At 38.6% G+C, this 23,955-nt stretch overlaps 1 protein-coding gene across 1 annotated transcript in view; it reads right to left on the reverse strand.

The window, feature by feature from the left end:
• Positions 1–23,955, reverse strand: part of LOC131221184 (nuclear-pore anchor-like) — a 155,653-nt gene that overhangs the window by 69,533 nt on the left and 62,165 nt on the right. The window contains 2 exon segments of the mRNA XM_058216352.1: positions 18,947–18,994; positions 19,074–19,253. Coding sequence (XP_058072335.1) covers positions 18,947–18,994; positions 19,074–19,253 — 228 coding nt within the window.

Genomic DNA, 23,955 nt, shown 5'->3' on the forward strand with positions numbered 1-23,955 from the left:
GTTGTGTTTTAATACATGACTACAATATATTTATAAATATCATGCATCCAATTTAAATATAGTTGCATTAGTTCAGTTAAACATCGCATAACTTAGGACCCTATACAAAGGAAACTTATTATGTGTATATTTTTTTTTTGAGATGTTATGATTTAAAAGTGTGTATTAAGGGGTTTTTTAACAATCCCCAAAGTTTCATTGAAAAATTCAACCATTTTCCCAATGTTTCCCCATGTTTCCCAAAAAGTGCGATAAACTATGCGATACAAACGATATATCCCATGCGATAACCGATACGTATCTGTATCTCAAGGGTGCGAAACATTGTGCGATACCGATATTTCGAACACTAGTTAAGCCTAGTAGGCACTCATGTGATCCAATTTTGTTTGGGAATGACACGACAAAACACAAGAAGATCAAATAAATGTGGACAATAACTGCAGATGAAAACCTTTGTAGGGCAACAACTAAATTATTTTTACTGATGCAACGTCGGAGGCAGGCAGAGTAAAGACATGCACAACTCACGACATTAGAGGGAAGTGGACAAATGTAGAAAATGAGGATGTGAAAGCATAAATGACCACCTTTAAATCCATATGGCAGACCAAATGATGCACTATTATGTGTGATGGTTGGACTGGCCCAACTAGGCATAGCATTACCAATTTCACGGTGTATTGTCACTTGGGTAAAGTATTCCATAAATTGATTGATATATCGGAGGCAACGAAGAATGTAGATTACGACTAATAATGTGGTGCACATTATGACTAATAATGAAGCGAAATACAATGCAACAGGAAAAAAGTTGATGGAAAAGATGCCACATTTGTTTTGGCCACCATGTGTCGCACATTGCATCGACCTCATCCTAGAAGATATTTAAAAGAAGAAGAATGTCACAAATTTGGTTGAAAGGGGATGAGAAGTGACGAAATTCATCTAAAACCACAACCAACTAGTCGCCATAATGAGGAAGTTCACAAAGGAGAGAGAGCTCCTTAGGCTTGCACCAACTAGATTTACGACAAACTCTATAGCCCTTGAGAGTCTAAATAAGCATTGGGGAGATTTGAGTGAAACGTTCACTTCACGGGATTGGCTCAATATGGTATACAGGAAGAAGACATCAGGAACACCTGTTGAGGTTGTGGCGACCATAAGGGACAAAAAATATTGAAAAAGTATTGCAAACATCCTCAAAGTGATGGAAACATTGATGAGAGTCCTTCATCTTGTCAAATCCGACGAGGTACCTACCATGGACTTCCTCTATGGCATCATGGATAACGTGAACCTTGCTATTCATTGGGTTTATAGACACTATACGAATTACTAGAATCAACAAGCATTGGACAAATCAACTTCACCACCATCTTCATGCAGCAAGTAACCTATTTGTTACTATGCACTTCTTGCCTTTGACCCATTAACTACGTTGATTATTACTAAGTTCGTTATTGCAAATTGCAATGTAAGAGACTACTTAAACCCACAAAACATAAATACTCAATCATACATTGAGGACGATGAGGTTCATGTCGGGCTCAAGAATGTAACAAAAAGATTAGAGCCTGACTTGCATAAACAGGTAAGACGTTGAATGAAGTAAATACATTGTAAGTCTTTACTTATTGGTCTTTAATTTTGTTATTTTTGTGTTTCAAATAGTAAAAACTAAAAATGTTTTACCACTTTTACCGCATGTATTGTCCACAATTGAAAATATATACGATTCGCCGGGCAGCTTTTCCGATGCCATTGCACAAAAGGTCGCCCATCAAACAACTCTAGGTAATAGAATGGATTTAGTTATTACTATTATTGTACAAATTGTATTATTTAGTGATATAGAATGGATTTGTTAGTTTACTACCTAATATTAGTTTTTTTTTTTTTTTCCAAACAATTGTTTGGTGGATGCACTATGGAACGAGTGCACCCACTCTTGAGGCAATTGAAATCAAAGTGTTGTAAAACACTAACTTCTTCCTCTAAATGCAAGAGAACTAGAGTTGTTTTTCACTCATTCATTCAAAGAATAGAAATAAAATGCAGACCGAGACGTTGGATCAGTGTCTCTATATGCATTACAACATGAAGCTGAGATTGCGGAATTCAAGGCCTATGGCGAATTTAGTTGAAGATCGTGACTTCTATCCAATAAGCTTGGACCATATTTAAGATGAGGATGACCTACTTCTACCTTGGTTGGAACATAGGGAGAAACAGGTTGAAGAAGACAGAACAAGTTGACGTCAACGATCCAGAAATACGTGTGGTGCAGCAACAGAGTCGTGCAACTATCTTAGATCCAGAGAGGACGTCTCCACTTATCTAAGAGGGTAAGCAATAGTAGCAACAGTGAAGAAATCAAATCATATGACGGTGGCGCAATGATGATGGTGATGATGCACCTCTTGGTCCTGCTTATGGTGTTGCTCAGCACACCGTACAGCCATTTACACATCACAAGGCTGATAAGCATCAACAAACTAAAGGAGGTCGGACTTACGAATGCACTGAGTCAAAATATGACCAACCAAAAGGAGGGAGAGCATCATGAGAATTTGTTGCTAGTGGCACAGTAGGAGATGGAGCACCCGGGCATCAGATTGCTTGTGGATATGAATATGATAAGTCATATGGGTATGGCCATGGAGGATAAAATACGAAACCTGTTAAAATAGATTCATGTTGGGCTAGTCCTGCTCGAGCATAAAATCCATATTATAGTCAATATTGGGGATACGAATATCTGAATCCGAATCTAAGCAGCTCAATGTCCCAGTCCCACTCTCGGTTTTAGTTCGAGCAAACACCAAGGCAAGGATACGGGTATGGAAAAAGTGGTGGCTACAAGTCGTCATCTGGAGCTAATTCTTACCTAGATCCCACGCAGCGGATGCCAAGTGGTAGTGATGATCGTGGTCAATTATCCTAGAAATTCATTGATATGGTCTTCCACACAGGATTTGATTATTATGGATATGCAGCGCCTACCACACGGCCGCAGTAAGATGACAACAATGTGGAGATCAATCAACCACAAGGATCCAAATTTTCCTTTTGTTGGTGACTAAGGTACTTGCTCAGTGCTTACGGCGTGTGTGACTGTGTGAGTGAAACAGATGGTGTACTGTAAATTATAATTTTGTAACAATAATATTTTTCAAGTGTCTGTCATTTGTTCGAAAGAGACTAGACAAGCTCGGGAGGGACTTCCTATGGAAAGGCGTTGAAGAAGGCAACAAATTCCACCTCTTAAGATGGGAGAAAGTTTGTAAACCGTTGAATGAGGGAGGGGCTGGCTTGAGGGATCTCCAAAGCATGAACTACACCTTTTGGGGAAATGACTTTGCTGTTTCAATGCGGAGGAAGGACATTTTTGGAGGGAAGTGATTGCTTCTAAATACGGGCTTCAAATGGGGGGATGGGAAGTCAAGGAATCATCCTTATATGGGGCATCTAACACCTGGAGGTCGATCATGTCTCTCAATCCTACTTTTAAGAAAGGCATATCATTCTCTATTGGTGACGGAACTTGATGCAGGGACATGTGATGACCTAATCCTAGATGCATGTATAATCAGGTTAAAAAATGTTCAAATAAATACACCAATTAACTAATTGTTTCCAGTCAAAGGGATTAGGTAAATTTCAAAACAAAGATGAGGTCATTCCGTCAAGATCATGCCCCTTAGCATAAAATCACATAAACAGTAAAAAGGGAGGACCTAGGGACATGAGGATATCCCAGATCTAGCATAAGTCAGTCCACAGTCAAGTTTGGATCTGATCCTACTGACTAACCATCCCTCTTTTCCGTTCAAACTAGAAAGGGAATATCCAGAGAGGAATGAAATGGGTGAAGAATGAATGGTTCGAGATGAAGAAGGTACAGGTCCTTTTGTCGTCAAAAGAAGAGGATGATTCTTACCTTTTCCTGCACCTCGAAGAGTTAGAAAGAAGGAAACCTGAAATCGGGGTGGAATCCTCAACACCCAAGGGCCAATCCTGAAACCCTAATCTCTTGAATAAAGAGGAAAAAAAGAGACGAATTTCTATTCATTCAATAATAATCAAAATAGGATTTCTCACAACGTATCTGTAAGCTATGGAAAAAGTAAAATTGCATTAAAGCGCTTGAAAACGAGAAAATTAACAAAAAAGACGAAAAGTAAAGAAAGTGCAATAAAGCCCCTAAAATAAGGAAAAGAACAAAAACGCCTAAAACTAAAACACCCGTGTGGTAGGGTGTGAAATCCAACCCATGGGTCTAAGGTCAGGGTGTGGTCATGCCGCTCCTGCACTCGCAGCACATCAGAAAATGGGTCCGATGGACCCAACGTCTATTCGCATCAACTCCTCCGCTCCAGTACTCTGTCGGCAACGCCTCCTCCTCTGGTACACTCTAAAGGGTACACCACTGATATCCGCATCAAAACTCGAGTCAGATTTCGGGTCGATGTGGGATGCGGCGAAGCTCCACTAGATCAAGTCTTTCCCAATCTAGCACGTCTTGCTCTTCCAAACATTATAGTGACAGTGTTGTTCCAAGAATGATTCAAACATTTGTCGGACCCCTCCTTGTCGAAGGGACTTACTAGATCACAAGGTGGAAGACCTTTAATGCCTTTTTGACTTGCTACATCTTGTTTCTTTGTCGAATGGTAGGGATGAGATGGTTTGGACTACCAGCAGTTCTAGGCGACTCTTAGTAAGCTCATTCTACAAGATGATTCAGCCCAAGCTACGGGAGAAAGTGTTGGCCATGCTTACCACTTCTGGCACTATGCCATCCCTTCTACAGTGGTGACGTTCACGTAGCTCGTGGGAAGAAAGTCCTCACAATAAATAATCTCCAAAAGCAGGCGTTTATTATTCCCAATAGATGTTATCTTTGCAAACAAGAAGATGAGACTATTGATCATCTATTCATATCGTACCCCTTTTATGTACAAGCTTTGGTTGCATATCCTTTCTTCTTTCAACCCATCATAGACAATGCTGAGCAACGTTGGGGATTTTCTATGGACTTGGCATAGAGGAGACTCCATATTAAAGATGGGGCCCGACAGCCAATGTTGTTATGTGTGACCGCACATTCACATATGCGCACAATGGAGTAGAAATTGCATATGTGACTGTGGGATATGAGATCTCCGCACATATGCGATCACATATGTCATGCATGCAAGAATATGCGACGTATGCAATTGTATACAGCATATGCGATTGCATATTGCCAAACGGTTAGAAATCTAACTATTTTCTGATCGTTGGAAATTTAAAAATAAAAAATAAAAATAAAAAATCTGCCTTTTTTTCCCTATAAAAAGGCATTCAAACCCTCCCATTTGCATACTACATGCACTCAAACTCTCTCTACTCTCTTACACTCTCAAACTCTCAAATCTCTCACTCTCTCTTACATAATTCTAAGGCCCAAGCTCCATATTTCTTTCAAGTTTCAATCAAGGATTCAAGATTCAAGAAAAGTAAATCAGGTAAGAATACATCGAAATTGAATTCAAGTCAACTCAAGTCTCACATTTCATTTTCTAATTCTACTTTTATCTCTTTCTAGTTTCTTCTAGATATCATTTCATTTTCTACATCTCATATTTCTCACTCATTTCATTTTCTACATTCTCTTATTTGTTAATATTCATTCTCTAGTTACATAATATTCATTCATAAATAAATCATAATCAGACACCCACTCTCTCTTTTTATCTCTCTTTCTTTACATTGAAGAGTCAAGAGAATCAAAACATTTTTTTATTTTTAGTTTACAACAATCAAGTAAGAGTTCAAACTCAAAGGCAAAAATTTACGTTCTACAAGAGCAACAAGAGTAGAAGACTACAAATCTACAACATTCAAGAGTCAGGACTTAAGGGTGAAGACAAGAAGTGAAGAAAATATTTGCGAATTTTAGATTGTGTAATTTGTGTTTATGCAATTGTGTAACTCTCTCTCCCACTAACTCTACTACTACAAGTGTAACTCTCTCTCTCTCTCTCTCTCTCTCTCTCTCTCTCTCTCTCTCTCTCTCTCTCTCTCTCTCTCCTTTTCTTTTCCCTCTCCCTTTCGACTACTACTAGTGTAAGTGCAAGTGTAACTCTCTCTCTCCTTTTCTTTTCCCTCTCACTTTTTACTACTACAAGTATAAGGGTAACTCTCTCTCTCTCTCCTTTTCTTTTTCCTCCCTTTTCTACTACTACTAGTATAACTGTAAGTGTCTCTCTCTCTCTCTCTCTCTCTCTCTCTCTCTCTCTCTCTCTCTCTCTCATCTCTTTACTCTTGACTCTTTAGTCATTAGTCTTTACTTTAGTTTTTATTAGTTTACAACTTACAAGTTATAACAAGAAGAATCAATACACACACCACACCCAATGTTTTAAATATCGACGATATCGGATGATATATCGCACGATATATCTTGTATCCCTAATGTAGGATGATGGAAACTATCTTAGGATGCATGATGAGAGATCAATTACACATTAATTTCAACAATCAACATGTAAAATCAAGCATATCGTCATAATAGATTCAAAAATTCAAATTTGATCCTAGGTTTTCACATACACGGTGTATGAAAATATAAAATATATTAGATGAAGAGAATACCTTTCAAAGAAGAAGATGGAGGATGTACCTTGGAATCCACCACCAAACAAGTTTCTACCCTTCCGCAATTTAATTGGAAGGGAGGTTTTTTTTTTTTTTTTAATAAAAAACCCTAGAAAATAAGGATGAAAATTCCTTCACACAAGAGTGCTCAACTCTTCTTTTTTTTTTCTTCTCAATAACACCACTAGGGTTGGAACTCCACCCACCCTGTGCTTTTATAATAAAAAATTCGAAATTAAAATCCAGCATATTTACAACTATGCCACTCACTTAAGTAAAGTGGCCCATCAAAAATAAGAAAACAAAAACATATATTATCAACCTCAACCATCAAAAACTCGTAAAAATAACAAAAACCATAAAGAAAGCAAGATCAGAGTCCAAAGGGCCCAGATCTAAAAGATCCGGTGGTCCGATGGCCTGATCGACACGATCCAATGGTCGAATCGACACAAAATAGAAATCTCATGACTAAAATGATCTCCTAAGCAACCCACATGCATCATCCCAAGGTAGGGTCTTCCTGATGCATGCCCGATGCATGTAGGGTCTTTAAAATGACCTGGTAGGCTCCATCTGGAACTTGTCTCCCATCCACAAAGAAAGTTGCGCTAATGTGGGTGGTCGTCTCCGTCTTTGGTACATCCGAGTAGGTCCTCTGATGTCCCCATCAATCCCACCTGTGCGATACGAAACGCACAGGTAGTGCCGATATCTCCCACATGTTCGATCCGATGAGCATTTTCAATTTTCAATCTCTTTTTTTTTAATTATGTTAAATTAAGGTCAAATGGTTATAAATCTATTGGTTCTTCATGTTTTAATCATGGAGTTGGAGCTTCGATTTCACTATCCATTGGTTTTTTATGTTCTCCACATATTTTTTCAAAAAATTTCCTTTAACTAGCTATCAATTAAGATTAATTTTGAAGTATTTAGAAGTATTTGACGAAATGATCATCACATAAAATCTAATTTTGAAATTTGAGTGCAGGTGTGCTGATTTGGGGAAAATTCAAAATTTTCCCAATTTGTCCCAAATTGCTTGCAATGTTGCACTCTAAACATGAAATCATGTACAAGGGTTGATCTACTGATTTGTCAAGTCCTTGTCAATTTTCGAAAAATAAAAATCACATTTTAATTAAAAAATTATTAAAATATTAATTTTTTTATTCAAAATTTTCCTTCAACCAGCTGTCAATTGAGACTAGTTTCGAAGTATTTAAGAGTGTTTGATTAAATGATCATCACATAATTCTAAATGTTATGCATTCAATTTGAATATAGTTGTACTAGTTTAGTCAGACAACGCATAACTCAAGACCCTATGCAAAGGAAACCTATTACGTACACTTCTTTTTTTAGATGTTATGATTTAAAAGTGTGTATTAAAGTCTTTTTTAACAATCTTTGAAGTTTCATTGAAAAATTCAATCATTTTCCTAATGTTTCCCCATGTTTTCCAAAAAGTGCGATAAATTATCCGATACAAACGATATATGTTGTGCGATAACTGATACATAGCTATATCCTAAAAGTGCACTTGTTTGTCAATATACGTGAGTGTTGAATCCATATGTCAAGTGAGCCCCAAGTTGAAGACTATAAGATCAAAGATTCATCAATTAAAGAAGTTCGAGTGCTCTACATAGGTAAATCAAAGCCTCACTTCCCAAACCAAACCCTTAAGGTATATGACCTCATCCATAACAACCTAAACCTACCCACAAATGTATTTGAAAAACCCTTGGTGAGCTTAGTTTAGAATATTTTAAGTATTGGAGGAAATGTGAACTATACAGGTAAACTTCATGTCGTGACGATTGCGTCGATATGCAATTGAGGACAGTTTCGATGGAATCGAATCTGGTTCGATTGCATCGAAAACAAGGCCAAATAGTCCAACAACAAATTGAATATGTGCTGGGGATTGACGATTGCATCAAGTGATGTTCGATGGCATCGAAACATAAGTTTTGATGACATTGAACCCACTTCGATAGCATTGACATTGGCCTCTTCCCTCCACTATACTTGAAAAACTCTAAGTGTTCTTTGATGCAATCGAACTTCTGTCGATGGCATCGATGTAAGTTATCGATGGTATCGAAGACGGTTCGATAGCATGGAAATATAGAACAATTTGTCCAGCAAGCTTTCAAGGAAAATCTTTTATCTTCGATTACATCGACGATCGTTCGATGCAATCGAAATTCAAATTCCGATGGCATCGAAGGTCTGATCGATGGCATCAAAATATGGGACAAATAGTCCAAAGAGTTCTTATAGGTAAATCATTTTCAAGGAAATCTCGACGGCATCGAAGTGCACGTCGATGACATCGACGGTTGCTTGATGAGATCGGACATAATCTGTCCTGCACCCAACTTCATATCTTGGTGCAGGAAGTCAATGCAATCGGAGTAGGTTCAATGACATCGAATACCCTTCGATGGCATCGACAATGTTAGATTTTTGCCCCTTTTTTTACCATTGGGATTTTTCTGTATATACCACATGGGTTGCTTCTTAGACTTTTGCGCTTGTATTGAATAGAGTTTTAAGAGAGTTATTGTGATAGTTAATACCCTCATCCTTAAGCTCTCTTTCCCATAAGAGTTCATCATTCAATCCATTGCTCAAGCATTTATTGGCATCTTCAATAGCTTCGATTGAACTATGAACTCCAGCATTCATTGATCTCCCAGCAACACTCTTTATTGACAAATCATTGTGCTGGGATCCTTGAATGTTAAGCTCAGGGGAATCTTCTCTAGATCTTAATTGCATATCATCCATTAGAGAAGATTAGAAACGAACCCTAAACCCAACAGCCTTGCATCGTCGATTGGAGCATCTAAAAGTGATTGTTGTTCATGGGAGCTGAAGACTCTTCATCAGCAAGAAGATCTTCAACAACAAGTACTACAACGGGGCTCACTCACTAATCAGTAAGTATATACAGTCCATTGAGTCTAAAGCCCTTTCCTAGTGTAGGATTGGGATTCAGAGTTTGAGTTTCAAACTCGCTAAGACCTTTTGTAGGCCTCCGACGGGAGAATACATGTAGGCTCTTGTGTAGGACCTTGGCCTGTGTGGCCTAAACCTTAGGTTCTTATGTAGGACCTTTTGTCCTTGTGTAGGACATAAATCTAGAGTCCTTGTGTGGGGCTATGAAGGTTCATGGTTAACTTGATTTAAAACCATTGTATAGTGAAATCTGGTACACTCTAGGTAGAGCTAGGCAAAACAGACCTGATCCGGTGGATCCAACCTGATTAGAACTGAACCGACGGTCTGGATTGGTGTGGATCGGGTCTATTCATCCAGATCCGATCGTTTTTCGGGTCGAGTTCGGATAATGGTGTATCCGGACCGATCCGATCTGATAATCCGAATCGAAATGACCCGGACCGACCCAACCCTACCCGGAACGGATAGTTGGCTAGTATAAATACTTTTTTTTTTCCTTCTTCCTCTCCTTTCTATCTTCTTCCTCTCCTTTGCCGGACCCCATTTCTAACATATTTCTTTTCTTTCTTTGCATCATGGTGAGGCCCACAGAGCACTGTCCAGCAGCCAGTCCCCTCTGGCAATGTCAGTATCCAATCCCCCTCCAAATCAAAGCTATTCATCGCTCGGATGGGCCTACTTGAGTTTCACATTCTACGTCTCGAATGATGCACGGTTTCAATCCTCCACAAATAACAAGGTATCTCAGCTCAGGGAAGTGGATTGCGTACTAAGTAAACTCTGTGGGGGCATCATTCATGCATTGTATCAACTCTGTCCATCCGTTTTATCATATAATTTTAGGTTTTCAAACCAAAAATTAATCATATCCAAAGCTCAAGTGGACCACACTACCTGAAACAGTGTGAATTGAATTCTACCATTGAAGAGTTGTTGGGGGCCATGGAAGTTTTAGATCAAGATGATATCTTCATTTTCCCTTTATCTATGTTTGTGTGATCTTACTAACAGTTTGGATGATAGATAAACATCACTAGGGGCCTTAGAAAGGTTTGAACGGTGGAAATCAATACTTCCACTGTTTCCTTTGGTACGGTCTACTTGAGCTTTTAATATACTTCAATTTTAGGCTCAACCCCTAAAATGATATGGAAAAATGGATGGACGGCGTGGATAAGACACATGAATTCACAGTGGGCCCAACAGAGTTCAGTACGATAAGAGCGTACTGAGTAACTCAACACACAATCCGATTTCGTATCTCAGACGTGTGGGGTCTCATGGGTCTTGGTACCTTTTCTACTTATATGATACTCGGCTGCGTATGGCACTTGATACGCATGGACTCGGAATTATTCACTAGATTTATATTAACTAATAAAACCGAGTGGACCATGCACCGTACTGCCTCAATAGGAAAACCCAAGATCAGATTGGTTGGACAATCCTATCATCTGATCCGTAAAAACTTGTTTATGGAAATAAGACTGTTGGATTTTATAACCGTCCCACAAATGTCTCCACCATTCCTCTTAAGATAATCAAATAAGCTTAATTTCTGGTTCAAAATAAATCTTCCCTTGATACAATAATTTGGTAGGTTTAATTGGACTACTCATATGACAAATCTGCAATTTCTAAGTGCCTATGTATGATCCATCACACTCCACCGGAGTATTAAATTTTCTCGTAACTACAACTCACGCTCCATAGCGGTTTTGTACAAAACAGTGGGTTGGAAAAGCGGCTTTAAGTAAAAACACGTCTTTCATGTTTGGAAGCGGATTGGCTAGTGTTCCTCACACCAGCTATATAGCTGCTGTAGTTACGTGTCATGCGAAGACGAGCACTGACGCTCCTCGAGCTCCGAGTTGTACGAACAGCTCAAAGGAGATCAAAGTTATACGGGCTCCACAATTATGTATTTATTATATCTACACCGTTCATCTATTTTTAGATATCAATATAGAGCATTATCCAAAAAATGAATCATATCCAAAGAATAACTGGACCACACCACAAATAGAGGCGGAGATAATGATTTTCACCATTAAAAAATTCGTACGCCCACCATAACGTTTATTTTCCATCCAATCTGTTCATAAGGCCAAAAAGATCTAGATGAATAGGAAAAATAAATTTCATATTGATCCAAAACTTCTGTGACCCCAAAAAGGGTTTCAATGGTAGACGTTCAATATCCCATTGCTTTTTGTAGTGTGGTCCACTTGATAGTTTTATCTATCTTATTTTTCTTTTCAAGCCTAAAGACGATCTCGCCAAATGGATGGACGGTTTGGATATAACACATACATCGTGATCAGACCCACAGAACTTGCTGACGTCAATACAGCAGCTTCCTTCATGTTTTTATATAATAGAAAATGCGTTTCAAAGAGAATATCTTGAATGGTGTTTGAGAGAGGGGAAATACATTAGAAATGGCGTTAAAAAGAGGGAGAGAAGGGTGTTTATGGAAAGGGAGATGGAGCTTCTTGAAGTTATAGGAATGGGTACGTGAGGAAAATCATCTTTTATATAATAGATAAAAGATATGTGGGCTTGGGAGAAGGCTCTGCTTTTGTATTAAATGTATGATTAAAAAAATATTTTTAAATTCAAATATAATATATATGCATATATAATGTTTGTTAAAACTTAGTTTTTTTGTTGTTTGGGAGAAGGCTCTACTTTTCAATTTTCTTAAATTTTTCAAAAAAAAAAAAAAAAAGATCGATCCGAACCATGCCCAATCCAATCCGACTCGATTTTCCTGACTGAGTCGAACTCGGATTGGTCCAAGCCAGCAGGGGTTCAGGTCGGTCTGGGTCAGATGACCCGGACTCGTTCCCGGATCAGTCCGAGTTCGGGTTGGGCCATGTAGAATCCAGACCGAGTCGAGTTGGACCCAATCCGATCCGACTCGGTCCGATGCCCAGCTCTAACTCTAGGAGAGAGTGCGTCCGCCAGGAGTAGAGTAGGCAGGTAGCCGAACCACCATACATCGTTGTGTTTGCAATGCTTACCTTTTTCTCATGTGTGTTGATTTATAATATGCTTACTTCATACACACTACATGTTTGACACAACACAACACATCTATATGTTTTCCTATACTTTTGAGGGTGAATGGTTTTATGTTAATCCTATTGTATTTGTTATAACTCAATTGGATTAATTTTTAAGTAAGATTAAAACTTTAAAAGTCTTATTTAAGTAACACGATACCAATATTTTGAACACTAACCACACCATGTCTTCTTCCAAATCTTCCTCTTTGAAACCCAAGTCAAATGACCCGGGTTGAAAGTATAGGTACTATCGTAGTGATATGGATAAGACTCACATAGTATGTAAGTTATGTGGGTATGTGGGTTTCGGCGGCATTGCGCGGCACAAGCAACACCTTGCACATTTACCAAAGTCAAATGCAAAAAGCATACGACAAAATTACTCCAAAAATCCGAAGGGAGACCGTTGAGTATATGGATAAACAATCGAGAAAGAAATGCGATAGTGCCCTCTGTCACGAGGAATATATGGAATAAGACGTGTATGAAGATATAAACGTAGTTGATGTAGATGAAGCTAGTCATACTCCCCCTACTTCGATAGGCCGGTCTAAACCACAACCAATGGCCTCAAAAAGAGCTCGAGGGCATGGGCCCATAGATGAATGGTGTAGACCACACCTCGAGGATGTGGTCTACTAAAGGGGTCGAGGCAAAGGGCCAGCTCAAACAACTTTAGAAAACCAGTATAAACAAAAAGATAGAAAAACCACTGTTCAATATATTGTTAAGTGGTTTCACTAAACCGGCATTGCTTTCAACGCAGTTAAATCGAGAAGCTTCAAAGTTATGGTTAAGGATGTAGGTCAATTTAGACCTGGGCTTAAAACTGCTTCATATCATGAAATGAGAGAGACATGCCTCAAAGCCAAAGTTGATTATACACGATCTTTTATAACCAAATATAAGGAATCGTGGAAAACATATGGGTATTCGCTCATGGCCGATGGATGGACCAATAGATCTAGTCAGTCTCTCATTAACCTTCTGGTAAATTGTCCAACTGGGACAATGTTCTTGAAGTTTGTGGATGGATCGGGTCATTCACATACTGGAGAATACTTGTTTAGCTTATTAGATAATGTAGTTAAGGAAATAGGTAAGGAATACATTATATAGGTAATTACAGACAACGCGGCCTCATATGTATTGGTCGGACATCTTCTTATGGAGAAGAGACGTTGTTTATTTTGGACTCCCTGTGCGGCCCATTGTGTTGATCCAGTGTTATAAGATATAGATAGGTTATTTTTAAATGTGATTGCAACAGATAGAAGAATCACGGTCTTTATGTACAAACACGCTCTTCTTCTCAGTCGAATGAGAAAATACTTTGGGGGTAACTTGCTACGTCCAACAGCCACCCATTTTGCTACAGCTTTCTCAACACTACAACAATTACATGCAATAAATAAATAAATAAATAAATAAAAGTAATCAGAACTTATAAGCTTTGTAGTGTCAGCCGATTTTACAAGTGGGCCTTGGTCAAAGAAGGCCGAAGCGAAACAGGTTTAACAAACAATCATTTCGCAAAGTTTTTAGACACAAGTGGTAAAGACGTTAAAAGCATCTGAGTCCTTAGTTACTGTGTTGTGTTTGGTGGACGGGGATAAGAAGCCTCTAATGGGTTACATATATGATGCGATGGAGAGGGCAAGAAATAAAATCATGGACTATTTTAACTATAGAGAGTATGATTATAAGCCAATTATAGATATTATAAATAGAAGATGGGGCAGTTAAATGTCATCTCAATTGTATTCGACTGCTTACATCCTTAACCCAGCCTGTTTATTCACTTCTCCTGATCCAACAGAAGCACTTACTATACATATGGTTGGATTTATTGATGTGTTGGAAAGAATAATTCCATATAGAGAAGAACAGGACAAGATCTCAACTTTACTGGACTTCTATACAAATAGTGAGGGCATATTCTCAAGGGATATCGTCATCAAGCAGCGGACAATTAAATTGCCCAGTAAGTAGTATGAATGTCTCAGCTCTTTTAAAAATAGATTTTTTACAATGTAATCTACAAAGTCTAACCTAATTAAACTGTTTTTCTTAGTTGACTAGTGGGCTGCTTATGGAGTTGACCTGAACAGGAAGGATCCAGCTCTAAAGAGGCTGGCCATGAAGATTATTAGACTCACGTGTTCTGCCAGCGGTTGCGAGTGCAACTAGAGCACGTTCAAGGCGGTAAGTTTAGTAATTGTAACTTCAATTTATACGTTATGTGTAAACTAATTAACTAAATAGCTAATGCCAAATGCGTTTTCTTTCATGCAGATTCACACCAAGAAAAGAAATCGCCTTGAGCAAAAGAAGTTCGACGACTTGGTCTTTGTCCAATACAATCAAAAATTGCGAGAACGATTCCAAACTAAGAAAGAAAAGTCTGGTTTCTTTGACCTTATCTTCTTAGATGAGCTGGATGTAGATAACGAGTGGCTCGTAGAGACAGAGGACCCGATATTTGCTAGGGAGGACCTGACATGAACGCAAGTTGAAGATGTCGTATACGGATCGACACTTGGAGAAGATACTTCTACTTCCACTCGAAGACGAAAGATAAGGGGGAGCCAAGGGGCCAGTAGTAGAAGTCAACCCGTTGAAAAGATTGAGGAGATAGAAGGAAGAGATGATGATAATCAAGCTGAAGATCTACCGTTGGATGTTAATGAAGTATTTGTACATACAGATGATGATGAAACATAAGAAGAAGAAGTGTATGTGGAAGAATGAGATGACTCGGACGATGATGGTGTTGATGACAAACAATGGCAAATAGATCAATGTATATAGTAGCATTTAGCCATTTACCATTTACCATTATTTTATTATAAACTTATAATAGATCAATAATAAATAAATAGCTTCTTCATTTTGTTTACTTACTAAGTGTGTTAATGTTGATTCTCGATTGATATTTGTTAACTATATTATCGAATATTGATAACTTAATGTTTAATTCATTGTTTAATTGGTTTTATTTTACTCAAATGTATTGCAAGGGCATATAAAATTATTTATCTATTCTATTAACTTAGGAAAGTTGCCCATACTTTCTCATATACTTTTTTCATTTTTTCTTATTTTCCCCCTATTTTTTCTGATTTTTTTAAATTTTTTGATATATATATATATATATATATATATATATATATATATATATATATATATATATATGTGTGTGTGCAACCGCATCGGCGATTGTGCGATCGCATATGCGCACAAGCATATGCGATCGCATACAATCGCATATGCGATATGACAACATTGCCGATGGCACATCTCTCTTCCAGCGGTGTGGAGGGCGATTTGGGTTGAGAGTAGAGAGTGTTTTCAAAACACATCCCTCTCAATCGAGACACTGATGACCAATGTCTCGGCATTTATCTTTGAGTGGAGCACTCTTATTAAGTCCCCAAGATGATTTCTATGTTGTTGTCCCTTTCTTTTTTCTTTATATTCTTTTCTCACTAGTTGTTGGTGAGCCTATAATAAAATTCAGGTCTAATCTTCAACAAAAAAAAAAAAAAAATTGTTTTTTAATTTATAATATCTTTCATTCTCCATTGTCAGTAAGTAAACATATGATTAATATGTTATACGATATCTTTATATTACATCTATCATTGTCTCATTGATGCCAATATTATCTTTTTTATATTGAATCATTAATAAAATATATTTAGGAAATGAAATATAGGAGTTTTGCAGCCAATCCAATCCTGTCAGGTTCATTAAATTAACAGACAGGCTGAGGTAGCATTTTTACCAAAGAATGGACCGTTACGCCATCATAAACATGTTCAAAACTAGAAAAGAATATATATTTGCAATCCTCTAATCAAACGGGATTTTTAAGCCAAAAACAAAATCACCTATTACGAGGTGCGTAACAACCGTTTCACCCCCATAACAGTAACGGCAGTGCCTGTTACAGTCAACGTTACCGTTATGGAATACCTGGGTGCTATCTCAGCATTCTTTTAATGAAATCTTGTTGCTTTATAAAAATTAATAAATAAATAAATAAAAATAAAGATTTTAGGTATATATTGTAAAATCAAAAGGTGTAATGTAGAAAGAAGCAAAAGAAAGGAAGAAACTTTGCCAAAGAATCTCTATGATCTAATATCATTTTATTATAAGCCCTAAACATAAAAAAGATGTGGAACCCTGAAGGGCCGCCAAAGGAAAATACATACACCAACAATCATACCAACTACTACACAAATACAAGTATGAAGATAGACATGACACCAGAACATAAGATCCTACACTCCCTCTCATGTTGGAACATGAATGTCACACATGCCTAGCTCGCATAATCGCCTGATGTTAAGAAGAAGAGATACCGTTGGTAAGAATGTATGCTAATTAATTGTTGGACCGCACATGGAGTACAGAACAGCTAGGAAGAGATTTTCACGAAGAAAATGACAATCAATTTCTATGTACTTTGCTCAGTCGTTAAAAACAGGATTAGACACAATACAAATAGCAACTTGATTGCCACAATACCATGGAGCTGGATTTGAAACCATGATTCCCATGTCCTAGACATGCGATCTACACCACATATTCTCACAGGTGCCATGAACCATATGATATTCTGCCTCCACAGATCAGTGAATGACGACTGTCAGCTTCTTCCCTTTCCACGAGAGAAGATTACCTCCCACAAACATGTAATAGCTAGTTGTCGGCTTCTGATCATTAAAGGATCCTGCCCAATATGGATTACAGCACCCCCAAACTTGAAGATGACCACAATTAGCATACCAAAAACCCTTGCCCAGGGCAGCCTTCACGTATCCAGGGTCATGTAGACTGCTTCAAGGTGGTGAGAACACAGAGATTGCATAAATTGACTCATAACATTCACAGCATATGAATGTCAAGCTACGTTATTGTTAGGTAAATCAACTTTCCCACCAAGTAACAATAAATGTGGAGATTGCTTTTTCTCTAACTCCTTTGGATGAAGATGATGGTTCACCTTTATATAGGGGTGGGCATCGAGTCGAGTCGGACCGAGTTTGGTCCAACTCAACTCGATCTGGTATTGTGAAAACCCTGACCCGAACTCGATCCGACTCGGGACCAAGTCCAGCGGACTTGACTCGATCTGAACCGATTCTTGGCTGGGCTGACCCGAACTGAGTCCGACTCGGTCAGAGAAACCAAGTCGGATCGAGTTGGGTACGATTCGGATCAGCCCAGATGCAACACAGTGGGTCAGGTCAACCAGAGCCATCAATTTTAATTAAAATAATAATAAATAAATAAATACCTGAAAAATCAAGCTCGAAAATGGGGTGGGTAGTCAGACCGGTGCTGCTGTGCAGACGAGTGGAGGAGAGAGAGAGAGAGAGGCGGAGGAGGAGGAGCTCGAAGCCGGACGGGTGTTGTTCAGCTGTTGTGCGGACGAGTGGAGGAGAGAGAGAGAGAGAGAGAGAGAGAGAGGAGGAGGAGGAGGAGGAGGAGCTCAAAGCCAGACGGGTGCCGGAGTAGGGGACGTCGAGATCGGGTTGGGTGCGGCGGGCCGGCTGCTAGGGTTAGGGTAGAGAGGGGAATGGGTTTTTTTTTTTTTTTTTTTATATGTAGTACCCGATTCTGGTCCGAGTCGAGTTTCAAATCGGATTTCGGATCAGATCGGATCAAATTACTACGTAATCCGAACTCGACTCGGTCGGGATTCAGATCAGGGTGGGTCTACTCGATTCGAACCCGACCCTGGCATTCGGTTCGGGTCGAGTTGGATCCGCCAGATCGAGTCAGGTCTTGCCCAGCTCTACCTCTATATGAGTTTGCAGGACAAGGGCCCAACATCCCAGTTTCTAAAAGAAGATCTATGGCATATTTCTGTTGAGAGAGGAAAATTCCTTTCTTATACTAGGCAACCTCAATAGCCAGAAAATATTTCAGCAGACCCAAGTCTTTAAAATCAAAAGTACTGGCTAGGAATGATTAAAACGTCACTAACTCAACTTCATTATTAGTAATGATGACAATATCATAAACATAGACCAGAACCATAGTTGTAGATGCAGCTGAGAACTTTATAAACATGGAATGATCAATACAAGATGTGAAAAGATCAATACTGGATTATAATGACGAACAAGATAAATAAATAATACACATAATTATAAGAATCATGGAACTATAAAAATCACTAGTATTCGAAAGTTAAGAAAACCAGAATGGCAATAAATAACTGGTATGACAATTACCTTTTCTTCAGGAGATATAAGCTTCGCCTCCAATTCAGAGCACCGAGCCTGAAAAGAATATTTTGCATAAAACTATTAGATAAAATATTAACAGAAATTAACTTTCACATTCCAGAAAGAAACAGACCTCAGCAATTGCAGCTCTTGCCTCACTAGCTGCAACTGCACGTAAAGCATCTGCTAATTCTTTTGCTGCTTCTTCACCTTTTCTCATGGTGTTCTTCAGTGTTTCTTCACGATCAAGTGTAAGAGTTCGGACATGATCACGTTCTTCTTGAAGCTCTTTCCTAGCTTCAGCCCACTCCCTCTGCATGAAACGACGATTAGATCACCGTACACAGTGAAATGCTCAAGCAAAACACACACAAAAAAGTAAAGAAACACTGCATAAACATAATTTAAACATATTCCTCCCTCAATATTCAAACAAACAAACAGACAGTTGTTGACATCGACTCCAAAAGTATCATTTCCTTTTTTACTATAACGGGAGACTAAAGGAAGGCAGTTTAGAAGTCAAACAACATTTACAAGCTGTCCCCAACGTGCAAGAAAGGTTTGTTGGTTTAGGGTACACAGACTTCTTGGACCCTAACCCACCATGGACGACATATCATCATCTAAGCTTTATTGCAACTAGTTGGGATAAGCTACACGAATCCTGTTCTGCCATTCCACTATCATGGACAATATCCTCAGTTAAACAGTGAATGGCATACACCTGAAAAATCTCCTCAATGGGGCAACATCAACCTTGTGATCTGCAGCATAGAGAAACGATTAAAAAAAGATACAACAGATGGTCCGCATCTTTTTATCGATAACAAAAGTCCAAATTCGGCTGGAGAAGGTCATAATATTGGTTGATGGGACCTTCCATACAATTTATCTGTTGCAGTCCATGAACAGCCTATGCCACAGAAATCTCCTCAAAAGGGTGATCTTAACCTTTGGATTACATGCCAACAGAGATGGTTACGAAGAGATGACATAACGGCCAATATTCAATTGAAAAAGGTCCAGATATTGGCTATTGGGATCTTCCAATCTGGGATATTTGGAGCATTCTCCATCCATGGTGATACTCAACAGACCAATGGTATGGATTACCAAATTACAGGCCCCATTCTCCACCTCAGACCCCATCTCCTCTGCTGCCACCACCATCATGATCATCATCATATCCCCTCCCGAGTCCCAACACTTCAGGATAGGCAAAAGTGTTGTGATTGGCTGCCCACCCAGCATCAACCTTCCTCCTTTACCCAGAACTGTTGGAACTGGCCACGGAAGAGGTTCACAATGACATCACTCATATGTCAGAACAGTCCAATGAACCCCAGCCCAATTATTACACTTAGGCCTCAAAGGGCAAGGAAGCAAGGTAGGGCAATGGGGGAATAGTTGCTAAACAAAACATAAACCACGAAGCCTAAAAAAATATACCACCATAAAACCAAAGCTGGAAAGGGCATGTTCAAGTAGTTAGCTACAAAGAGAAGCAGGGAGCCAACGGATACATATTTACCAAACACCATCAAACGCCAACAAAGTCATGCCCAAAACCGCAATTCAGTCCAAATTATTTTGCATTATCCGAAAAGAGAAATTTGCAAACTGTTGAAGTTGATAACATGTGATGGCAGACAAGCGTGTTCAGTATGATTATTTTGGGTCTATATTTTTCCAATTTTTGGGATTTTTCTTTCTTTTTTAACTTTTTTGATGCTTGCAGTAATATTATGCACCTATATTATGTTAGATGTATATAACTACATTAAAAATAATAATAAAATAAAATAAAATAAAAATTAGATTACAAAGAATTCAGTAAGTATTGCTTCTAACAAAACATGTTTTGGTACATCCATTCCAAATATGTTCAATAGAGTGAGTTCCAACAAGTGCCTATATTTCCTCTCAGCCACTCCATTTTGTTGTGGGATGTAGGACATTTTTGAAACTCAACACGCTAACCTAGGACGTAATCCCATTGGAGTCTTACCAGCTAATGTAAGGTGTCATACCTTATTCACGAACTTTTCATTCATTTCAAATCTGAATTGAATTACATTGACATAGGATCCACTATTTATAAACTTTGTAGAACCTTCTTCCATAAATGCTAGAACCATTTTTCATAAATGCCAAGACTTGGGAAATTTAAGTAACTTCCACTTCCTAGGACTAACTTATAAATGATAACAAATTTCAACGTGCTAGGACTTATCAGAACATGATCAATGATAGACATGTTCCCACAGTACTCTTGGTCTTATTAGAAGACCCAAATGGACAGCCATAGTTTTCTTGGGCCTACTGTCGTACACTTTGAGGCCCATGGGCCTGTCTTCATCAATTCCCCCTGGTTTGCGAAAATTCGGCTCTGACGAGTGGATAGCTCATCAAAGGGGTAAGCACTATAGACCAAGGCATTCAATACCAATCAGTGTTCGAAGTATCGGTATCGCTACAAGTTTTGTTGGCCAGGGATACAGAAACAATATCGATATCATTGATAACTGAAAATTCGGGGAAACATAGGAAAAACGGTGGAATTTTCAGCTAAACTTTGGGATATGTTAAAATGTACAAATTTGCATATTTAGAAATAAAAACAATTTGAAAAAAGAATGCATAAATAACAATTTTCCATTTAGTTTCCATTTAACGGGGCCTTAAAAGCATGTGTTGTTGTAAGAAACCAGTCCAACCATCCCCTCCGACCTATTCAACATCCAACCTTCCATCCAAACAACCATCGATATTGCAAAATATCAACAACACATGATATTTCACTAAGAAATCGTCAACAACTAGAAAGGAAACGAAAGATTGTGGTCTCAATATCTCGCATGTTGCGATATCGATAATATTGAGATATTATCAATATTATCAATGACAAATTGAAGACTACGTATAACCATGTGCCCATGAAAAAAAAAAAATGAAATAAAAATTTTGATGATATCAATACGTTGGCGATATTATTGAAATATAATCAATACACTTATGATACAAGCATTACCCAGTGTTCGAAATATCGATACTATCGGCCGATATTATCGTTATCGCACCCCTGCGAGACGATACAGTCACGATAACCCCCGGAAGATACCAAAAAACTCAAAATCTAGATATCGGCCGATATATCGTTGATATCGCACGATATTTTGACGATATCACGCGATTTCCTCTCCATTATTGTCGGACATCGACGTCATCATCCGAAAAAATCGGAAAAAAAAAATAGAGGGTGGATTTCGGTACCTGTAGAAGAGATCGCCATGATCGGAAGCTTCCATTTGGTGGGCCATTCGAATTGAAGCGCCATTCTTAGGTTACCGCAAATAACATCTCCGATTTTGGAGAGAAATCCGGAGACATCCGATGAGATTTGGGAGATATTTTAGGGTTCTGGTTTCCGGAACCCTCTCTGTTTGAAAACCAAAGGTCGTTCGAGCCTTTTTTCTCGGACGCGGATTAGCTACTGACAGGTTGAGTAGCGAGATCGCTGCTGAAGTGACGTCACCAAGTTACGTGGGTCCCACCATGATGAATGTGTTTATCCACACGGTCCATCCATTTGGAGATATCATTTTAGGACATGAGTCAAATAACGAGGGAGATAAAATTCTGTAATGGACCCCACTACAGAAAACAGTGGAGAAAGTGACATACACCGTTGAAACCTTCCTAAGGTCCACCGTGATGTTTATTTGAGATCCGACCCGTTAATAAGTTAAAAAAGGCATTATAAAAGGGGAAAAAATACATCAGCTTAATCGAAAACTTTTGTGGCCCTCAGAAGTTTTTAATGGTGGGCGTCACTCCCTCTACTGCTTTCTGTGGTGGGGTCCATTGGAGCTTTGAATCTTAGTCATTCTTAGGCTAATGGCATAAAATGTTCTCTCCAAATTAATGGACGGTGTGGATACAAAACATACATCATGGTGGGGCCCACGGAACTTGGTGACGTCAATTCAGTAGCGAGTCTCGCTACTCAGCTAATCCCGCCCCTTTTTTTTTTTACTGTAATCGAGTACGCGCGCACGGTGCACCACCGAACTGTGTTGACATCACCAAGTTCTGTGGGTCCCAGCATGAGGTATGTGTTATATCCAAGCCGTTCGTCCATTTGGCGAGCTCTTTGTAAGGCTTGAGCCGAAAAATAAGACAGATCCAAAGATCAACTGGACCACACTGCAAACAGCAGTGGTAGATTGAATGTTTACTATTAAAACCCTTTTGAGGGTCACGGAAGTTTTGGATCAATATGATATTTATTTTTCCTCTTCATTCAGGTCAGGTCTGTGTGACCTAATTAACAGATTGGATAGAAAATAAACATTATCGTGGGCCCTACGACCCAGGGAGGTTTCAACAGTAGGAATTTTCCTACCCACCTTTTCCTTTAGTGCGACCCACTTTAGTCTTGGATTCTGCTCATTTTTGCTCTCAAGTGGTAAAATGATCTCAAAAAATGAATGGACGAGGTGGATTTCTTACAAACATCATAGTGGACCCCACAGGTTTTGAGCGAAGGAACTTGGTAGCAACGCCTTGCCGGTGTGGTGGGAAGTGGATCCCCTAGTGAGCAGTGTACTTTGTAAACTTTGTGGGCCAACTATAATTCATGTATTTTATCCACTCCGTCCATCCATTTTACCAGATAAATTTATGGTTTGAATGAAGAGAAAAAACTATTATTAGCCTGAACCAAAACTTTTGTGGCCCACTAATGGTCAATCACTATTGTTTCCTATGGTATGGTCTACCTAATTATTGGATCTATTTTATTTTTTAGATAATGTCCTGAAATGATATGGAAAAACGGATGAACAGGGTTGATACTAAATATAGTTGTCTTAGTTCAATTGGACAGCGCACAGCTTGGGACCTTATACAAAGGAAATTTATTATGTACACTTCTTTTTTGAAACTTTATGATTTAAAAGTGTGTATTAAGGGCTTTTTTAACAATCCCTAAAGTTTCATTAAAAAATTCA

This window comes from Magnolia sinica, chromosome 12, assembly GCF_029962835.1.
Source record: "Magnolia sinica isolate HGM2019 chromosome 12, MsV1, whole genome shotgun sequence".
In the NCBI taxonomy this organism is placed as follows: Eukaryota; Viridiplantae; Streptophyta; class Magnoliopsida; order Magnoliales; family Magnoliaceae; genus Magnolia; species Magnolia sinica.